The following is a 15,935-nucleotide window of genomic DNA, read 5'->3' on the forward strand; positions in this document are numbered from 1 at the left end:
AGGTGCGTGTTCTCTCTGTGGTAAATTTGGTAAATAATGGTCTACAACTGTTTGGCATATTTAGTTTACCTGTCAGTCCCTTGTAAAGTGGTATCTCAAATACCGAGGGCCGGTAAATTAAATGCTACTGGTGGACTTGCAGCGCTGATTGTGCCACCCACCAAAGTAGCCCTTCAAACCTGTCTCAGGCCTCTGCCATTGCATGGCCTGTGCGTGCAGTGTTACTGCCACTGTGACGTAACACCTAAAGTGTGTGTGTCACGTCTGTGACCCCCCTTTTACTGCATGTCAGTCACCCCTAAGGTAGGCCCTAGCTAGCCCTATGGGCAGGGTGCATTGTAGGTAAAAGGTAGGACATGTACTGTAAGTACGTGACATATCCTGGTAGTGAAAAACAGTCATTTTGGTTTCTCATTGCTGTGAGGCTGCCCTCCCATAGGAATGCATTGGGGATTTCCTGATAAGGGTTTCAGGGATAATTCCTGATATGAGAGGGGCATCGTGGTCAAGTTTGATATATTTGGAATGGTAATAATAAATGCTGCACAATGATGTGCGCAGATTTATTATAGCTATTTTAGAAATGCCACTTTTAGAAGTTGGCATTTCTGTGTGCTATGTGTCTGCCTGCCTGATGTGTATTGCATGTTTGGCTTTGGAGTAACAGAGGCTGGGGAGGTGTGTGGGTGGCTCCAGGGATGGCAGGGTGAGTTAGCGCTAGGCTGAGTAGTAGAGCTGCATTTGGAGTAGTGGGAGGAGTAGTCCCCTAACCCTAAATAGGTCTGTGCCTGCCTAGGCGAATGCTGGCTCCGGCCCCCTGTGGTGTGTCTGATGACAGAGCCCCAACCTGACAAAGGAGGGTGGGAGCCCTGTAAACAAAGTGCTCCACACCCCCCAGAACCAGTTGAGGCTGGATTCCCCCAAGCCCTGTGCCAGGGAGAGAAAAAAAATGCTGTATAAATATTAGGGCTGTGACCCCATGAAGTTGTGCTTTCCTTGTGCTTTGGGTGACTTGTTGCTGCTGGGCCCCAGGAGGAACCGCCACGGGGGACTGCCTCACTGCCGGAGGGTCCTGTGAGCTGGCCTGCCTGGGCCCAGCCTTTTGCCCTGAAACCTTTTGGGAGCTGAAGCACCTTGTGAGCGCAGGGTCCCTCTCCCAGGATGAGGAGAGTGCTGGTGCCCTGCCGCGTGGCGCTGCCTCCAGAGGGAATCCCAGTGTAGGGATTCCCCCGTGCTGCTGCCAGAAGAGCGGGAGCCTACCCCGCATTGTGTGGGGAAAGCGGGAGCCCACCCAGCGTTTGCAAGGATTATGGAAGCGGGAGCCCACCCCGCTGTCGTGTGCTCCTGTTTGCAGGAGCCCACGCCGCATTTGGTTTGAGTTACAGGCAGGAGCCCACCCCAAACCTGAGAGGAGAGAGACTCGCGGCCCGACCCGGAAGCCAGGCGGCTGTGCCTGGTTGTACATGTATAAGTAAATGAGTGGCTGTGTGAGTAATTGTATGGGTGAGTTAGTGGCTGTGTGAGTGACTGTATGGGTGAGTGAGTAGGTGTGTGAGTAGGTGTATGGTTAACTCATTTACTGTGTCAGTAGTTGTGCAGGTGTATGAGTGGGTGTGTAATTATGTCTATGTCTCAATAACTGAATCTGTGACTGGCTGTATTGGTAAGTGAGTACGTGCATGAGTAGCTGTATATGTAAGTTAGTGGTTCCATTAGTGGCTGTATGGGTGAGCTGATGTGTTACTGGCTGTATGGATGAGGGACGAGATGTGCGAGTGTTTGTATGGGTTCTGTGAGTGTTTGTTAGTGATTGTGAGGGAGTGGGTCTATGACATGTTTTATGGGGGTGTAAGTGTGTGTGTCAGTGTTTCTCTGGATGATGTCCAGTGATGTCATTTCATATGTCATCAGTGATGTCATTTGAGATGCCATCAGTGTTGTCAGTGATGTCACTGGCCATGTCATGAGCACTCCCAGCATGCAAAACAAATTAGGTTCACCTGTGAGGCCCAGCAAAGGTCAATTTAAATATAGCATGCTGATAGGAGATAATGCGTGAGAGTGCTTCTGTGCACTGACAGTCAACGCCTATGATTAAGGGGCAGGAGCCCCGAAACACGTCAGGCAAGAAGAAAACTTTTTGAATGCAATGTGCGGGTTTTGTGAATAAAGCTTCAAATGGAAGATTTCACTGTGGTGGGCGTCTACGCTTCATGGCAAGTTTTTGGTTGGATTTTGTCACGGCAGTCTGAGCGTGGAAGACTGCACCAACACGAAACAAGCATTTGCAATGCAATAGGTCTTGCATTTACACAAGTTTAAGCTATTGGCATTGTAAATGACAATGCCTTTTATTTATGTTTTAAAAACTAAAACAAAAATAAAAGGCATTGTCATTTGCAATGTCAATAGCTCAAACTCGTGTAAATGCGAGATCTATTCCATTGCAAATGCTTGTTTTTTCACTTCTTACAAAAAACAATGGGGATACCCTGTGTCCCTCAGAACCTGGGTATGAAAGAACAAATCTACAGTGGTTCTGTCGGGTATGTGACTGATTTCTTCACAGAATTATTATTTTCAAAAGTAGACAATAGGAACACATGCGGAAAACACTTCATGTATACCGAGTTCAATCAGGATATTTATTTAAACTAAATTTATCAGGCTGTCAACAAACACAGTGACAATGACGAACACATTCATTTCAGCAGGCCTCAAAATGCAAGCCTTGGCTATTGGCTTTGTCGATGTGTGTTTCATTTTGAGTACAAAACAAAAATCAACCAGGTCAGACACTGGCAAGGAATCTACCAGGGCCAATAAAACAGCTCAGTGGGTTGAGCATTCACTGCATAATAGACTGGGGAGGAATGGTTAGGAGCCCAGAAAGGCCTAATCAGCCTTACCATGGTCCATCCTTAAGAAAAAAAGTACCACTGAGCTAGTGTGCCTAGCGCCTGACACAAATGCTGCAAAACACTCTAGATGCCAGCTGGAACCGGGGACACTCTGAGGTACGCTGCCACGATAGAAGTACTTTTCTGTAAAAACCCTGGTGCCCTCTTCGCAAATTCCTGCTGACGTCTACATCAAAACACACAGAAAGCACGAGTGTGTCAGGAAAAAAGAAGACCAATGCAACTAACAAAATATTATATTGCAAGGCCGCCCCTTCCGCCCTTTTCATCATGTGTCACGCGGAGCGCCAGAGAGGAGCTGCAGACTCACACTGACAGCCTAATGGCTCTGAGACGTGTCAAAGCAGCCAGGCTGCACTCCCACAGGAATACCAAAAAGATAGATGCGTGGCCAAGCCTGGAAAAAAGCAGCATAGCAATCCGCTGCCTTGCCCCATTTGTGTTGAATCGATGTTTACGGAGAAGTAAAAACCCACACAAAAATACACACAAAAGTTTGACACTAACAAACATACAATAGGCAGGATTGCTCAGCTTGTTTAATGATCGCTGCTGACATCTACAATGAGTTGAAGGACAAATTCAAACCCCAAGTGGACAGAATCAGTCCTTCATCCTTCTAAGTAAATTGAACACCACTACATTTAACAATAGTAACAATCTGCTAGTTGCAATGTTTGGAAACGCAAATATGCGAAATTAAGCATTTTATGAAACAAGATGTCTATTCCTTCTTATCAGTTTTCTCTGGGGTTCTCCGTTCTATTTTCCTGCACTAATCCTCTGCGCTGGTACTTAAACCTACTCCGGGATTTAAAACGGGGCACACACTACGTGCAAAATAGCGAGAAATATTAATTAAAAAGGTAAATTGGTGCGCTCATTTTTGACTACCTCTCTGCCAAATTTCAAGTAATTCTGTTCAGCCGTTCGGGCTGCAGCTTGGACTAAATGTCCTATGGAAAAATGCATGGGGAAAACGCGTTTTGGGACCCCCTTTTTTCTCAGCCCCCGCTTGACGAATCCCCCCGAGACTTTCAGGGAAGGAGTGGAGCGGAGCGCCCCACCTATTTTGAAAATTTCGCGAGGATTCGGCAATCGGCGCCAAAGTTATTCAAAATAGAATGTTGCGGATTTCCTATGGAAACACGGTCCTAACTATAACTATCTACTGGCGACCGCCAGTAGATAATATATATATATATATATATATATATATATATATATATATATGGCGGTCGCCAGTAGATAGTTATAGTTACAACCTAGTTTCCATAGGAAATCTCAAAATGCTATTTTGAATAACTTTGGCGCCGGTTGACGAATCCTCACGAAATTTTCAAAACTAATGGGGCGCTCCGTTCAGCTCCTACCCTGAAAGTCTCGGGGTGATTCCTCAAGCGGGGGCCGAGAAAAAGGAGGGGGCCCAAAACACGTTTTCCCCATGCATTTTTCCATAGGACCTTTAGACACAGCTACAGCCCGAACGGCTGAACAGAATTGCTTGAAATTTGGCAGAGAGGTAGCCATAAGGTCAAGGAAGTGCCTTTTGCAGGTCTGGTGTAAATCTGTTCAGTATTTCCTGAGAAAATAGCATTTAAAAGCATATCAATATCTATACGCGCGCACCGTGCGCGCACCGTGCGCGCGCCCTGCCGTGCACGAGCGCAATTCTGATTGGTTGTTAGATGTCGGTAAACATTTGAATCGGTCGAAACCAGGAAGTGTCAGCCGCCTTTTTGTCTTTCGCAGTCTGAGGGGGTGAAAAACAAAGGTGGAGAACGTGAAAAGGGGGCATGGTAGAGAGTTCCTGACCCCCTAGCCTTTGTCAGGGGGTCCCTGAAGGACCCCGAAGGCAGAAAAAAACATTAAATTTTTTTTTTTTTAAATCGCGGGGGTGCGCGCACCGTGCACGCACGGTGAAAAACCATAAAAAAATAAATATATAAAAAAAATAATAATACATACATAACTTAGCATTTAAAAAACCATACAAATTCACTGAAAAAACCATAGGTTTCACACACGTTATAGTTAGGAATTAGCATTTAAAAAACCTTGCAAATTCACCTAAAAAACCATAGGTTTCACACATGTTATAGTTAGGTGGATATTTCACTCGTAAAAAACCAATGAAATTCCCCCGTTATAGTTACTTCAGATAACTATAACTCGCGCGATCGCCACTCTATCACAAGGATGATGTCATCAGTGATGTCAAGAGTGATGCCACTCACCATGTCATGAGTGATGTAATATGTGACGTCATGAGCAGAGGATTGCGGGCGCGGGAGTTATAGTTATCTGAAGTAACTATAACGGGGGAATTTCACTGTTTTTTTACGAGTGAAATATCCATCTAACTATAACATGTGTCAAACCTATGGTTTTTTAAGTGAATATATATATATATACATATATATATATATATATATATATATATATATATATATATATATATATATATATATATATATATATATATATTCACTGAAAAAACCATAGGTTTCACACATGTTATAGTTAGCTGTACATTTCACTCGTAAAAAAGCAATGAAATTCCCCCGTTATAGTTAGTGCAGGCAACTATAACTCACGCGACCGCAATCTTCTGCTGATGACATATGTGTCTTTATGAAAAAAAAATATTTGTAATATATGTATAGCTAAAATTTAATGGAAGAAGACATGGGCAAATAAGTGTCTAAATACAGTATTAGCATCAGCAGAGGATTGCGGTCGCGTGAGTTATAGTTGCCTGCACTAACTATAACGGGGGAATTTCATTGTTTTTTTACGAGTGAAATGTACAGCTAACTATAACATGTGTGAAACCTATGGTTTTTTCAGTGAATTTGCAAGGTTTTTTAAATGCTAATTCCTAACTATAACGTGTGTGAAACCTAAGGTTTTTTCAGTGAATATATATATATATATATATATATGAAGGCAATGGTTTCTCTGCACCTCCACGGCAATGGCGAACAGAGACGCGAACCCAGCGAAGTGAGGTTTAAATGGAGTTCTTTATTTTCTGGAACCTCGAACCTGACGCGTTTCGGGATTCAGAAGCCCTTGCTCCACAATTTATATATACAGCTCGGCAAGGACAGCACTGTGCTAGTCCTATGCTTAAAGACTTTGCTGTACAAATGGCAAAAGACTTTGTCCTTTTCTATCTCGGCGTGGATGGCACTGTGCTAATCCTCTGCTTAAAGATTTTGATAGAAAAACAGACATTTGAGGTGAGCAGATCTAGAGTGTCGCTGGTGTTGAGAGTGCTCCATACAGGAGCTGCTTTCCACCTAAACTTGAGAACTACCCAGAGTTCTCTGCTTCTTTTTTGCATAATTTATTCGTCACTCTATGCCTGAAAGGGTATTTCTTTGACTTATACTGGGTGCTCCCTTGTGTCTGGACAAAGCTATACCTCTCTGAAGAGCTCTAATTAGAGCGAAACACTGTGTCAGGGGTTGCTTTTACTCATTTCAGGTTGGCTTGATTGGTATTTTGCCAACTCAAAGCTGTAATACTGTGCCTGGAGTGGTAATTGGCTCTTGTCATTTTACAGCTCGGCAAGGACAGCACTGTGCTAGTCCTATGCTTAAAGACTTTGCTGTACAAATGGCAAAAGACTTTGTCCTTTTCTATCTCGGCGTGGATGGCACTGTGCTAATCCTCTGCTTAAAGATTTTGATAGAAAAACAGACATTTGAGGTGAGCAGATCTAGAGTGTCGCTGGTGTTGAGAGTGCTCCATACAGGAGCTGCTTTCCACCTAAACTTGAGAACTACCCAGAGTTCTCTGCTTCTTTTTTGCATAATTTATTCGTCACTCTATGCCTGAAAGGGTATTTCTTTGACTTATACTGGGTGCTCCCTTGTGTCTGGACAAAGCTATACCTCTCTGAAGAGCTCTAATTAGAGCGAAACACTGTGTCAGGGGTTGCTTTTACTCATTTCAGGTTGGCTTGATTGGTATTTTGCCAACTCAAAGCTGTAATACTGTGCCTGGAGTGGTAATTGGCTTTTGTCATTTTACAGCTCGGCAAGGACAGCACTGTGCTAGTCCTATGCTTAAAGACTTTGCTGTACAAATGGCAAAAGACTTTGTCCTTTTCTATCTCGGCGTGGATGGCACTGTGCTAATCCTCTGCTTAAAGATTTTGATAGAAAAACAGACATTTGAGGTGAGCAGATCTAGAGTGTCGCTGGTGTTGAGAGTGCTCCATACAGGAGCTGCTTTCCACCTAAACTTGAGAACTACCCAGAGTTCTCTGCTTCTTTTTTGCATAATTTATTCGTCACTCTATGCCTGAAAGGGTATTTCTTTGACTTATACTGGGTGCTCCCTTGTGTCTGGACAAAGCTATACCTCTCTGAAGAGCTCTAATTAGAGCGAAACACTGTGTCAGGGGTTGCTTTTACTCATTTCAGGTTGGCTTGATTGGTATTTTGCCAACTCAAAGCTGTAATACTGTGCCTGGAGTGGTAATTGGCTTTTGTCATTTTACAGCTCGGCAAGGACAGCACTGTGCTAGTCCTATGCTTAAAGACTTTGCTGTACAAATGGCAAAAGACTTTGTCCTTTTCTATCTCGGCGTGGATGGCACTGTGCTAATCCTCTGCTTAAAGATTTTGATAGAAAAACAGACATTTGAGGTGAGCAGATCTAGAGTGTCGCTGGTGTTGAGAGTGCTCCATACAGGAGCTGCTTTCCACCTAAACTTGAGAACTACCCAGAGTTCTCTGCTTCTTTTTTGCATAATTTATTCGTCACTCTATGCCTGAAAGGGTATTTCTTTGACTTATACTGGGTGCTCCCTTGTGTCTGGACAAAGCTATACCTCTCTGAAGAGCTCTAATTAGAGCGAAACACTGTGTCAGGGGTTGCTTTTACTCATTTCAGGTTGGCTTGATTGGTATTTTGCCAACTCAAAGCTGTAATACTGTGCCTGGAGTGGTAATTGGCTTTTGTCATTTTACAGCTCGGCAAGGACAGCACTGTGCTAGTCCTATGCTTAAAGACTTTGCTGTACAAATGGCAAAAGACTTTGTCCTTTTCTATCTCGGCGTGGATGGCACTGTGCTAATCCTCTGCTTAAAGATTTTGATAGAAAAACAGACATTTGAGGTGAGCAGATCTAGAGTGTCGCTGGTGTTGAGAGTGCTCCATACAGGAGCTGCTTTCCACCTAAACTTGAGAACTACCCAGAGTTCTCTGCTTCTTTTTTGCATATATATATATATTCACTGAAAAAACCATAGGTTTCACACATGTTATAGTTAGCTGGACATTTTACTGATAAAAAACCAATGAAATTCCCCCGTTATAGTTACTGTAGGCAACTATAACTCACGCGACCGCAATCCTCTGCTGATGCTAATACTGTATTTAGACACTTATTTGCCCATATCTTCTTCCATTAAATTTTAGCTATACATATATTACAAATATTTTTTTTTCATAAAGACACATATGTCATCAGCAGAGGATTACGGTCGCGTGAGTTATAGTTGCCTACAGTAACTATAACGGGGGAATTTCATTGGTTTTTTATCAGTAAAATGTCCAGCTAACTATAACATGTGTGAAACCTATGGTTTTTTCAGTGAATTAGCAAGGTTTTTTAAATGCTATTTCCTAACTATAACGTGTGTGAAACCTATGGTTTTTTCAGTGAATTTGTACGGTTTTTTAAATGCTAAGTTACTTTACGCCATTTGTGGCGTGCGCGCCCACTTAACGCAGTTCGTTCCGTGCACGGTTTTTATCAACTTTAATAAGCCCTGTACATTTGGTGGTCTTCGGCCACCAAAAGCACAGGGGGTGAGGTCAATGTGGATAGTGTTTTTTTATTTCGATTTTATAATTTCATGTTGCCAAAATTACGTTTTTTTTCTCTATTAATAAGCCCTGCACATTTGGTGGCCTGCGGCCACCAAAAGCACAGGGGGTGGGGTAAGTGTGGATAGTGTTTTTTTTATTTTTATTTTTTTACCGTAAGCGTACGGTAAGCTTACGGTAAGCGTACGGTAAGCGTACGGTAAGCGTACCCCGCGAAATTGCCGAAAAAAAAATAAAACCGTTTTTGCTCTTGGGGGATGTTTGGGGACTCCCTCAACATGACTATGTGGGAGGGAGTTGTCAAAACAGCCCCGTAACATGTTTTTGGCCATCATGTTTGATAAACAACACTCAGTGCGAGAGACAAAATGGCGGACGCCGCTTCCTGGTTTCGGCCGATTCGAATGTTTACTAAGATCTAAGAGCCAATCAGAATCGCGCTCGCGCACGCCACCGTAAGCTTACGGTAAGCGTACGGTAAGCGTACGGTAAGCGTACCGTAAGCGGGCTCAGATATATATATTGATTTAAAGGCTATTTTCTCAGAATCTACTGAACAGATTTACACCAAACCTACAAAAGGCACTTCCTTGACCTGGGACTACCTCTCTGCCAAATTTCTAGTAATTCTGTTCAGCCGTTCGGGCTGTAGCTCGTTCTAAAGGTCCTATGGAAAAATGCATGGGAAAAACGCGTTTTGGGACCCCCCTTTTATCTCAGCCCCCGCTTGACGAATCCCCCCGAGACTTTCAGGGTAGGAGCGGAGCGTAGCGCCCCACCTATTTTGAGAAATTCGCGAGGATTCGTCGACCGGCGCCAAAGTTATTCAAAATAGAATGTTGAGGTTTTCCTATGGAAACGTGGTCCTAACTATAACTACCTACTGGCGACCGCCAGTAGGTAATATATATATATATATGTATTCACTTAAAAAACCATAGGTTTCACACATGTTATAGTAAGCTGGACATTTCACTCATGAAAAACCATTGAAATTCCCCCGTTATAGTTAGTGCAGGCAACTATAACTCACGCGACCGCAATCCTCTGCTGATGACGTCAGATATTACATCACTGTATTTAGACACTTATTTACCCATGTCTTCTTCCATTAATTTTTAGCTATACATATATTACAAATATTTTTTTTTCAGAAAGACACATATGTCATCAGTGATGTAATATCTGACGTCATCAGCAGAGGATTGCGGTCGCGTGAGTTATAGTTGCCTGCACTAACTATAACGGGGGAATTTCAATGGTTTTTCACGAGTGAAATGTCCAGCTAACTATAACATGTGTGAAACCTATGGTTTTTTAAGTGAATTTGCAAGGTTTTTAAATGCTAATTCCTAACTATAACGTGTGTGAAACCTATGGTTTTTTCAGTGAATTTGTACGGTATTAAGTCGCCTAGACTATTGCAATGCTCTGCTGATCTCAGACAATGAGGCATCATTGAACAAATTGCAAATGGTCCAAAACACCGCAGCCTGACTGGTCTCCAACGCTCCCTCCCTCACTCCCTCCCTTCCCCTTTTGCAGAGATTACATTGGCTGCCAGTGCGAAGTGGATCCGTTTCAAGATCTGCTGCATTGTGTATAAATCTCTAAATGGCAAAGGCCCCAGATATTTGGCAGAGAAACTTACGAAATACCAACCTCCAAGGGCTTTACGCTCAGGGACCAAATCTCTACTTGTGGTCCCACGCTGTAAAAAATCTCGACTAGGTGGTAAAGCCTTTTTCCACTTAGCCCCTACCTACTGGAATCAGTTACCTATCCATTTGCGGGAGTGCTCTGATCACCTGCAGTTACGCAGGCTTGTGAAGACTACATTGTTTTAATCTGTTCCTTTTTCTCTGGCCGACAAAAGCAGTTTGCTAGCGTGGAGATACCCCTTGGGAGGGTGATTCAGGCACTTTAAAAATCATAAATCAAATCAAATCAGTAGACATCTTAGTAACAGTGCTAATGTCTGAATCATGCCAGAGTGGGCCTAAATGCTCATTGTTCTGTGAACATATCAAATAATATAAATTAATTCATGTAAATTAACACATCTGGCAAAATAACCATTGTTTACAATGTGATTAATAAATTCAGACAATGTGCTATATCTACAGTGGAAAACTACTAAGTAGTTCTATTCAGCCAAACATTACAGAACATAAATGTCAGATGCAAGGCAACATTGGAGCTTATGTTCCCTGGAACAGTCAATGTCTCTCAAACTCATACTGTTTGTATGATATTTAATTGGACAGCAATGCAAAATATGCAGATTGGCACATATTCATATAGATTGAAATGCATATGCATTCCGCCCTACATCCTTGGCACAAAATCCAATAAAAAGTTATTTATAATATGTATAAACTGAAACATTCCAATATGGCCACCATGGAAAAGCATGGCATTTAGTTCATGTTCAGTGTCAATATACCTGTGTAAATCAGAAGTGCTTTCTGTGCGCAGGCGTCGTGAAAAAGGCTTTTGAAGCTGAAACATGCCTGACATTGCACATGTTTTGATCTGCGTGCTGAATAAACACTTCAACACTACTTGGAGTACCGTTCTGTGTTTCAACTTTTACAGAAGCATCCTTAATGATTATACGCCTGGGTGTGTGTGTCTGAAGAGCACCCCCATGGTTAGGCTGCACGCCATCCATACACATGGATTGGAAGATATATATATATATAGGGTACCGTGTTAGTCAAGGAGTAGAGATGCTTGACCTTAATATCATTATATCATTGTAAAAATATGGGGCCATATTTATGGCAAAGTAATGCAATACAGCACAGCGCAGCAAGTCACCTTGCTTTGCTGCACTGCATTGTATTACAGGGAAGGGCAGTAATGTACTGTATTTAAAATAATGTGATGCATTCTTGTACTTGTCCCTACGCTGGCACCGTTTTTAGCTGCCTAGCACCAACGCAAGCACCCGTGCACCATGGTACATGGGTGCCTGTGTTGCAGACAGGAATGTTTTTGTGCAGGAAGGGACACCTTTCTGAACAAAAACAATCCTGAGAGGCAAATTTCACTTTCTTTGTGTGCTGCAGAATGCAGCACACGGAGAAAGAGGAAGTAACAAGGAGAAATAAAGATGAGTGTAACGCTACACCTGAAGAGGTGCATCTTTTTGGGCATCACCAGGTTTACAAGTTCTTGCAAATCTGGGGATGCGTCGAAATCCATGGGAGTCCTGTCACATTTTTGTGTATGTCTAGGAGCAGGCTAATATAACATGAATAAATTGCACAATGTGATAGATTAGAAAATATAATAAATAACTCGAGTGGCTTTTTTGTGTATAACAGGTTCTTTCTGGAGGCCAGCTCACCCCTGAGGTCCCATAGCCTCTGGGTCCCTACTGTAGAAATTCTCCAGGGTTATTATGGTTTAAAGTTGCGTGGGAAAACCCATGGAGCTCCTACCTGGGGCAGAGTAACGCAATGATGCTATTTGCCCTGCATTGCGTTACTCCAGATTTTGTAAGCCACTCAGAGCCACACAAAGGGGCATATTATCAAGCCAGGCGATAAAATTATCGCCGCTTTAGCGGCAGAAAACTGCCGCTAAAACGGCGATAATGGGCTTGATAATATGCTCTATGGAATTCCAATTGAAGCCCATGTTAGATGTCCTTCACATCTAACCTGAGCGATAATTTTATCACCTGGCTTGATAATATGCCCTAAAGTAACTTGGATTGGCTTAAAAAATCTGTCTTAAGGTTTGTGTCCCTCTTGCACCATGTTCCGTGTTGCAAAAGAGACTGCCTCATATGTAGGCACAATGGTCTTTTGTTTCAAGGTAATGAAATGAAATGAAATACCAGCATTTGCAAAGCGCACAGCTACCTCCGGAGAGGTGTCCCGACGCTGGGGGCCATCGGGAAGATTAAGCGAGCTATTGCCCAGAGTCACATGGTGCTGTGCTAGCCTGCCGCTGACGATCGAACCGTGAATCCCGTGGTCCGGAGTCAGGCACCCTGGCCGCTGCACCACACCTCTTCCACAGTATTAGAGCGTGAGCACTGTGGAGGCTAATTTCATTCCAGCATGTCCCATTTCCATGGGTGAGTCACCCTCATTTGGTAATTCAGTATTATGAGATTCATAATAGAATGCCGTAAAGAAGAAAAACAAAGCACAATTGAAATGTCTTACGCTGATAGATGTGATAGTTGCCATATTCTGCAGTCAAAGGTTGCTCTGAAAACTTGGAGCTGCATTGGAATTCAATGTTCACAACAGAGTTAGCAGCATAGAAAACTGTTGGGTAATCGATGTAATAACCACAGTACCTGAAAAGGAAATTACATTTCATAAATAAGTGATACACGTTTCTGGTTAATCCAGAAAATGGTCCACATAGGACTGGCAATGACTCAACTGCATTTCTTGCAATATGTTTATACTGACTACAAATCTGTTGCATGCCAGGTAAGAGTAATTTCTTGGTGGTTTACCTTATTTGAAACAATCGTAGTAGGACTGTATGAAAGGTAATCACAAATATCACATTCATACAAATATGATTAAATGCTATCTTACCCAGAAAGGAAAGGAATGCCCTAAATATTGATACTGTTTATAAAGGTGGCTTTGACAGTCATGAAAGTCTTACCACTGTGCTTATTGAAGGCCTAACCGAAACATAGGTTTATGTAGTCATTGGAAATAAAGCCTACATTAGGAACTAAGTAGATCTTGCATTTTTCATTTTCGATAATATGCTTCTAAATAAAACTCAAAGTTTTTGTCTCCATCATCTGTCTTTAAAGCAGAAAATCTACAGTTTTTTAATGTAAGAAGCTCTAATGTGGCATTGCAAAGCCTTCACATCCTATGGATATGGAGGGCTTTTACTGTATCTTTGTAGATTCACACATAAAAAATATCTAAACTACTGAAATGAGGGTCTCATGATTCAAAGTCCCTCTGTGTTTACGTTTCTAGCTCTTTTAAGTCCCTAGTAATCTCCTTTCGGCTCATTTGTATTTGGTGTTTGTTCCCTAATCTCATATTCTACCATCCTTTTTTCACCTGTCATTATCCATTCTCTTCTTCTCTGCTCACATCTACTTACTCCTATTGTCTTCACATATACTTGCTTTCATCATTTCTCTTTTTTGCACGTCACTGTTGGAAAATGGCCCTCTCTGAAGGGGCATTCCAACGTTTCTGCCTTCCTCCTCCTATTTTCTGGACTTTTTTTGTTGGCTTTAGGACTATGAGCACTTTACCACTGCTGACCAGTGCAAAAGTGCATATGCTTCCCCCCTAAATATGGTGACATTGGTGTATACCCAATTGACATATTTAGTTTACTTGTAAGTCCCTTGTAAAGTGGTATACCATATACCCAGGGTCTGTGAATATTACTAGTGAGCCTGCAGCAGTGATTGTGCCACCCACATAAGTAGCCTTTCAAACCTGTCTCAGGCCTGCCACTGCAGGGCCTATGTGTGCAGTTTACTGTCACTTTGACTCGGCTTTTAAAACTACTTGCCAAGCCTTTAAACCCCCTTTTATTACATATGTTACCCCTGAGGTAAACCCTAAGTAACACCAATTGCAAGGTGCCATGTAAGTAAAAGGTAGGACATGTGTGTTTAATCTTTACATACCCTGGTAGTGACAAACACCCAAATTAGTTTTTCACTACTATGAGGTCTACCCCTCTCACAGGGTAGCATTGGGAATTCCTTAATACACTTTTAAGCTATAATTTCTGATCAAAGAGGAGTAGCTTTTTCTTGTTACATAGCTTTGGAATGTAATGATAAATCCTTCTCACTGGTGAAGTTGAATTTAACATTACTGTTTCAGAAATGCCAATTTTAGAAAGTGGAAATTTCTCTGCACTTACTGCTCTGTATGCCTGACAGCTTCTCTCCAATACACGTCTAGGGTGGTTGACAGCTATACTTTGTGCATTCCCTCTAGACAGCCCCAACACAAGAAGGATCGGTGTGTCTGAGTACTCATCTACATACATCTGCATTCTGATGTCCTTGCCTGGGCAGGATGGAAGGGAGGGGCTAACACTTCACTTGAGCAGGCAGTGTTGTGTCTCCACACAAATGACTGATTGCCCCACAGACAGACAGGATTAGGTTGAAAGGGATAACTGCACTTCAGGAAGTCCCTCTGTGTTTACGTTTCTAGCTCTTTTAAGTCCCTAGTAATCTCCTTTTGGCTCAATCGTATTTGGTGTTTGTTCCCTAATCTCATATTCTACCATCATTTTTTCACCTGTCATTATCCATTCTCTTCTTCTCTGCTCATATCTACTTCCTCCTATTGTCTTCACATATACTTGCTTTCATCATTTCTCTTTTTTGCACGTCACTGTTGGAAAATGGCCCTCTCTGAAGGGGCATTCCAACGTTTCTGCCTTCCTCCTCCTATTTTCTGGACTTTTTTTGTTCGCTTTAGGACTCTGAGCACTTTACCACTGCTGACCAGTGCTAACGTGCATATGCTTCCCCCCTAATTATGGTGACATTGGTGTACCCAATTGACATATTTAGTTTATATTGTAAGTCCCTTGTAAAGTGGTATACCATATACCCAGCGTCTGTAAACTGAATATTACTAGTGAGCCTGCAGCAGTGATTGTGCCACCCACATAAGTAGCCTTTCAAACCTGTCTCAGGCCTGCCACTGCAGGGCCTATGTGTGCAGTTTACTGTCACTTTGACTCAGCATTTAAAACTACTTGCCAAGCCTTTAAACCCCCCTTTTATTACATATGTCACCCCTGAGGTAAACCCTAAGTAACACCAAGTGCAAGGTGCCATGTCAGTAAAAGGTAGGACATGCGTGTTTAATCTTTACATACCCTGGTAGTGACAAACACCCAAATTTGTTTTTCACTACTATGAGGTCTACCCCTCTCACAGGGTAGCATTGGGAATTCCTTAATACACTTTTAAGCTATTATTTCTGATCAAAGAGGAGTAGCTTTTTCTTGTTACATAGCTTTGGAATGTACTGATGAATCCTTCTCACTGGTGAAGTTGAATTTAACATTACTGTTTTAGAAATGCCAATTTTAGAAAGTGGACATTTCTCTACACTTACTACTCTGTGTGCCTGACAGCTTGTCTCCTATATACGTCTAGGGTGGTTGACAGCTATTCTT

General features: G+C 42.4%; 1 protein-coding gene across 1 annotated transcript in view; it reads right to left on the reverse strand.

Moving 5' to 3' along the window:
- The window catches only part of TMPRSS7 (transmembrane serine protease 7), a 559,080-nt gene that overhangs the window by 277,165 nt on the left and 265,980 nt on the right, over window positions 1-15,935 (reverse strand). The window contains exon 11 of the mRNA XM_085623815.1: window positions 12,953-13,089. Coding sequence (XP_085479941.1) covers window positions 12,953-13,089 — 137 coding nt within the window. The remainder of the gene's footprint in view (window positions 1-12,952; window positions 13,090-15,935) is intronic.

This window comes from Triturus cristatus, chromosome 8, assembly GCF_964204655.1.
Source record: "Triturus cristatus chromosome 8, aTriCri1.1, whole genome shotgun sequence".
Classification (NCBI taxonomy): domain Eukaryota; kingdom Metazoa; phylum Chordata; class Amphibia; order Caudata; family Salamandridae; genus Triturus; species Triturus cristatus.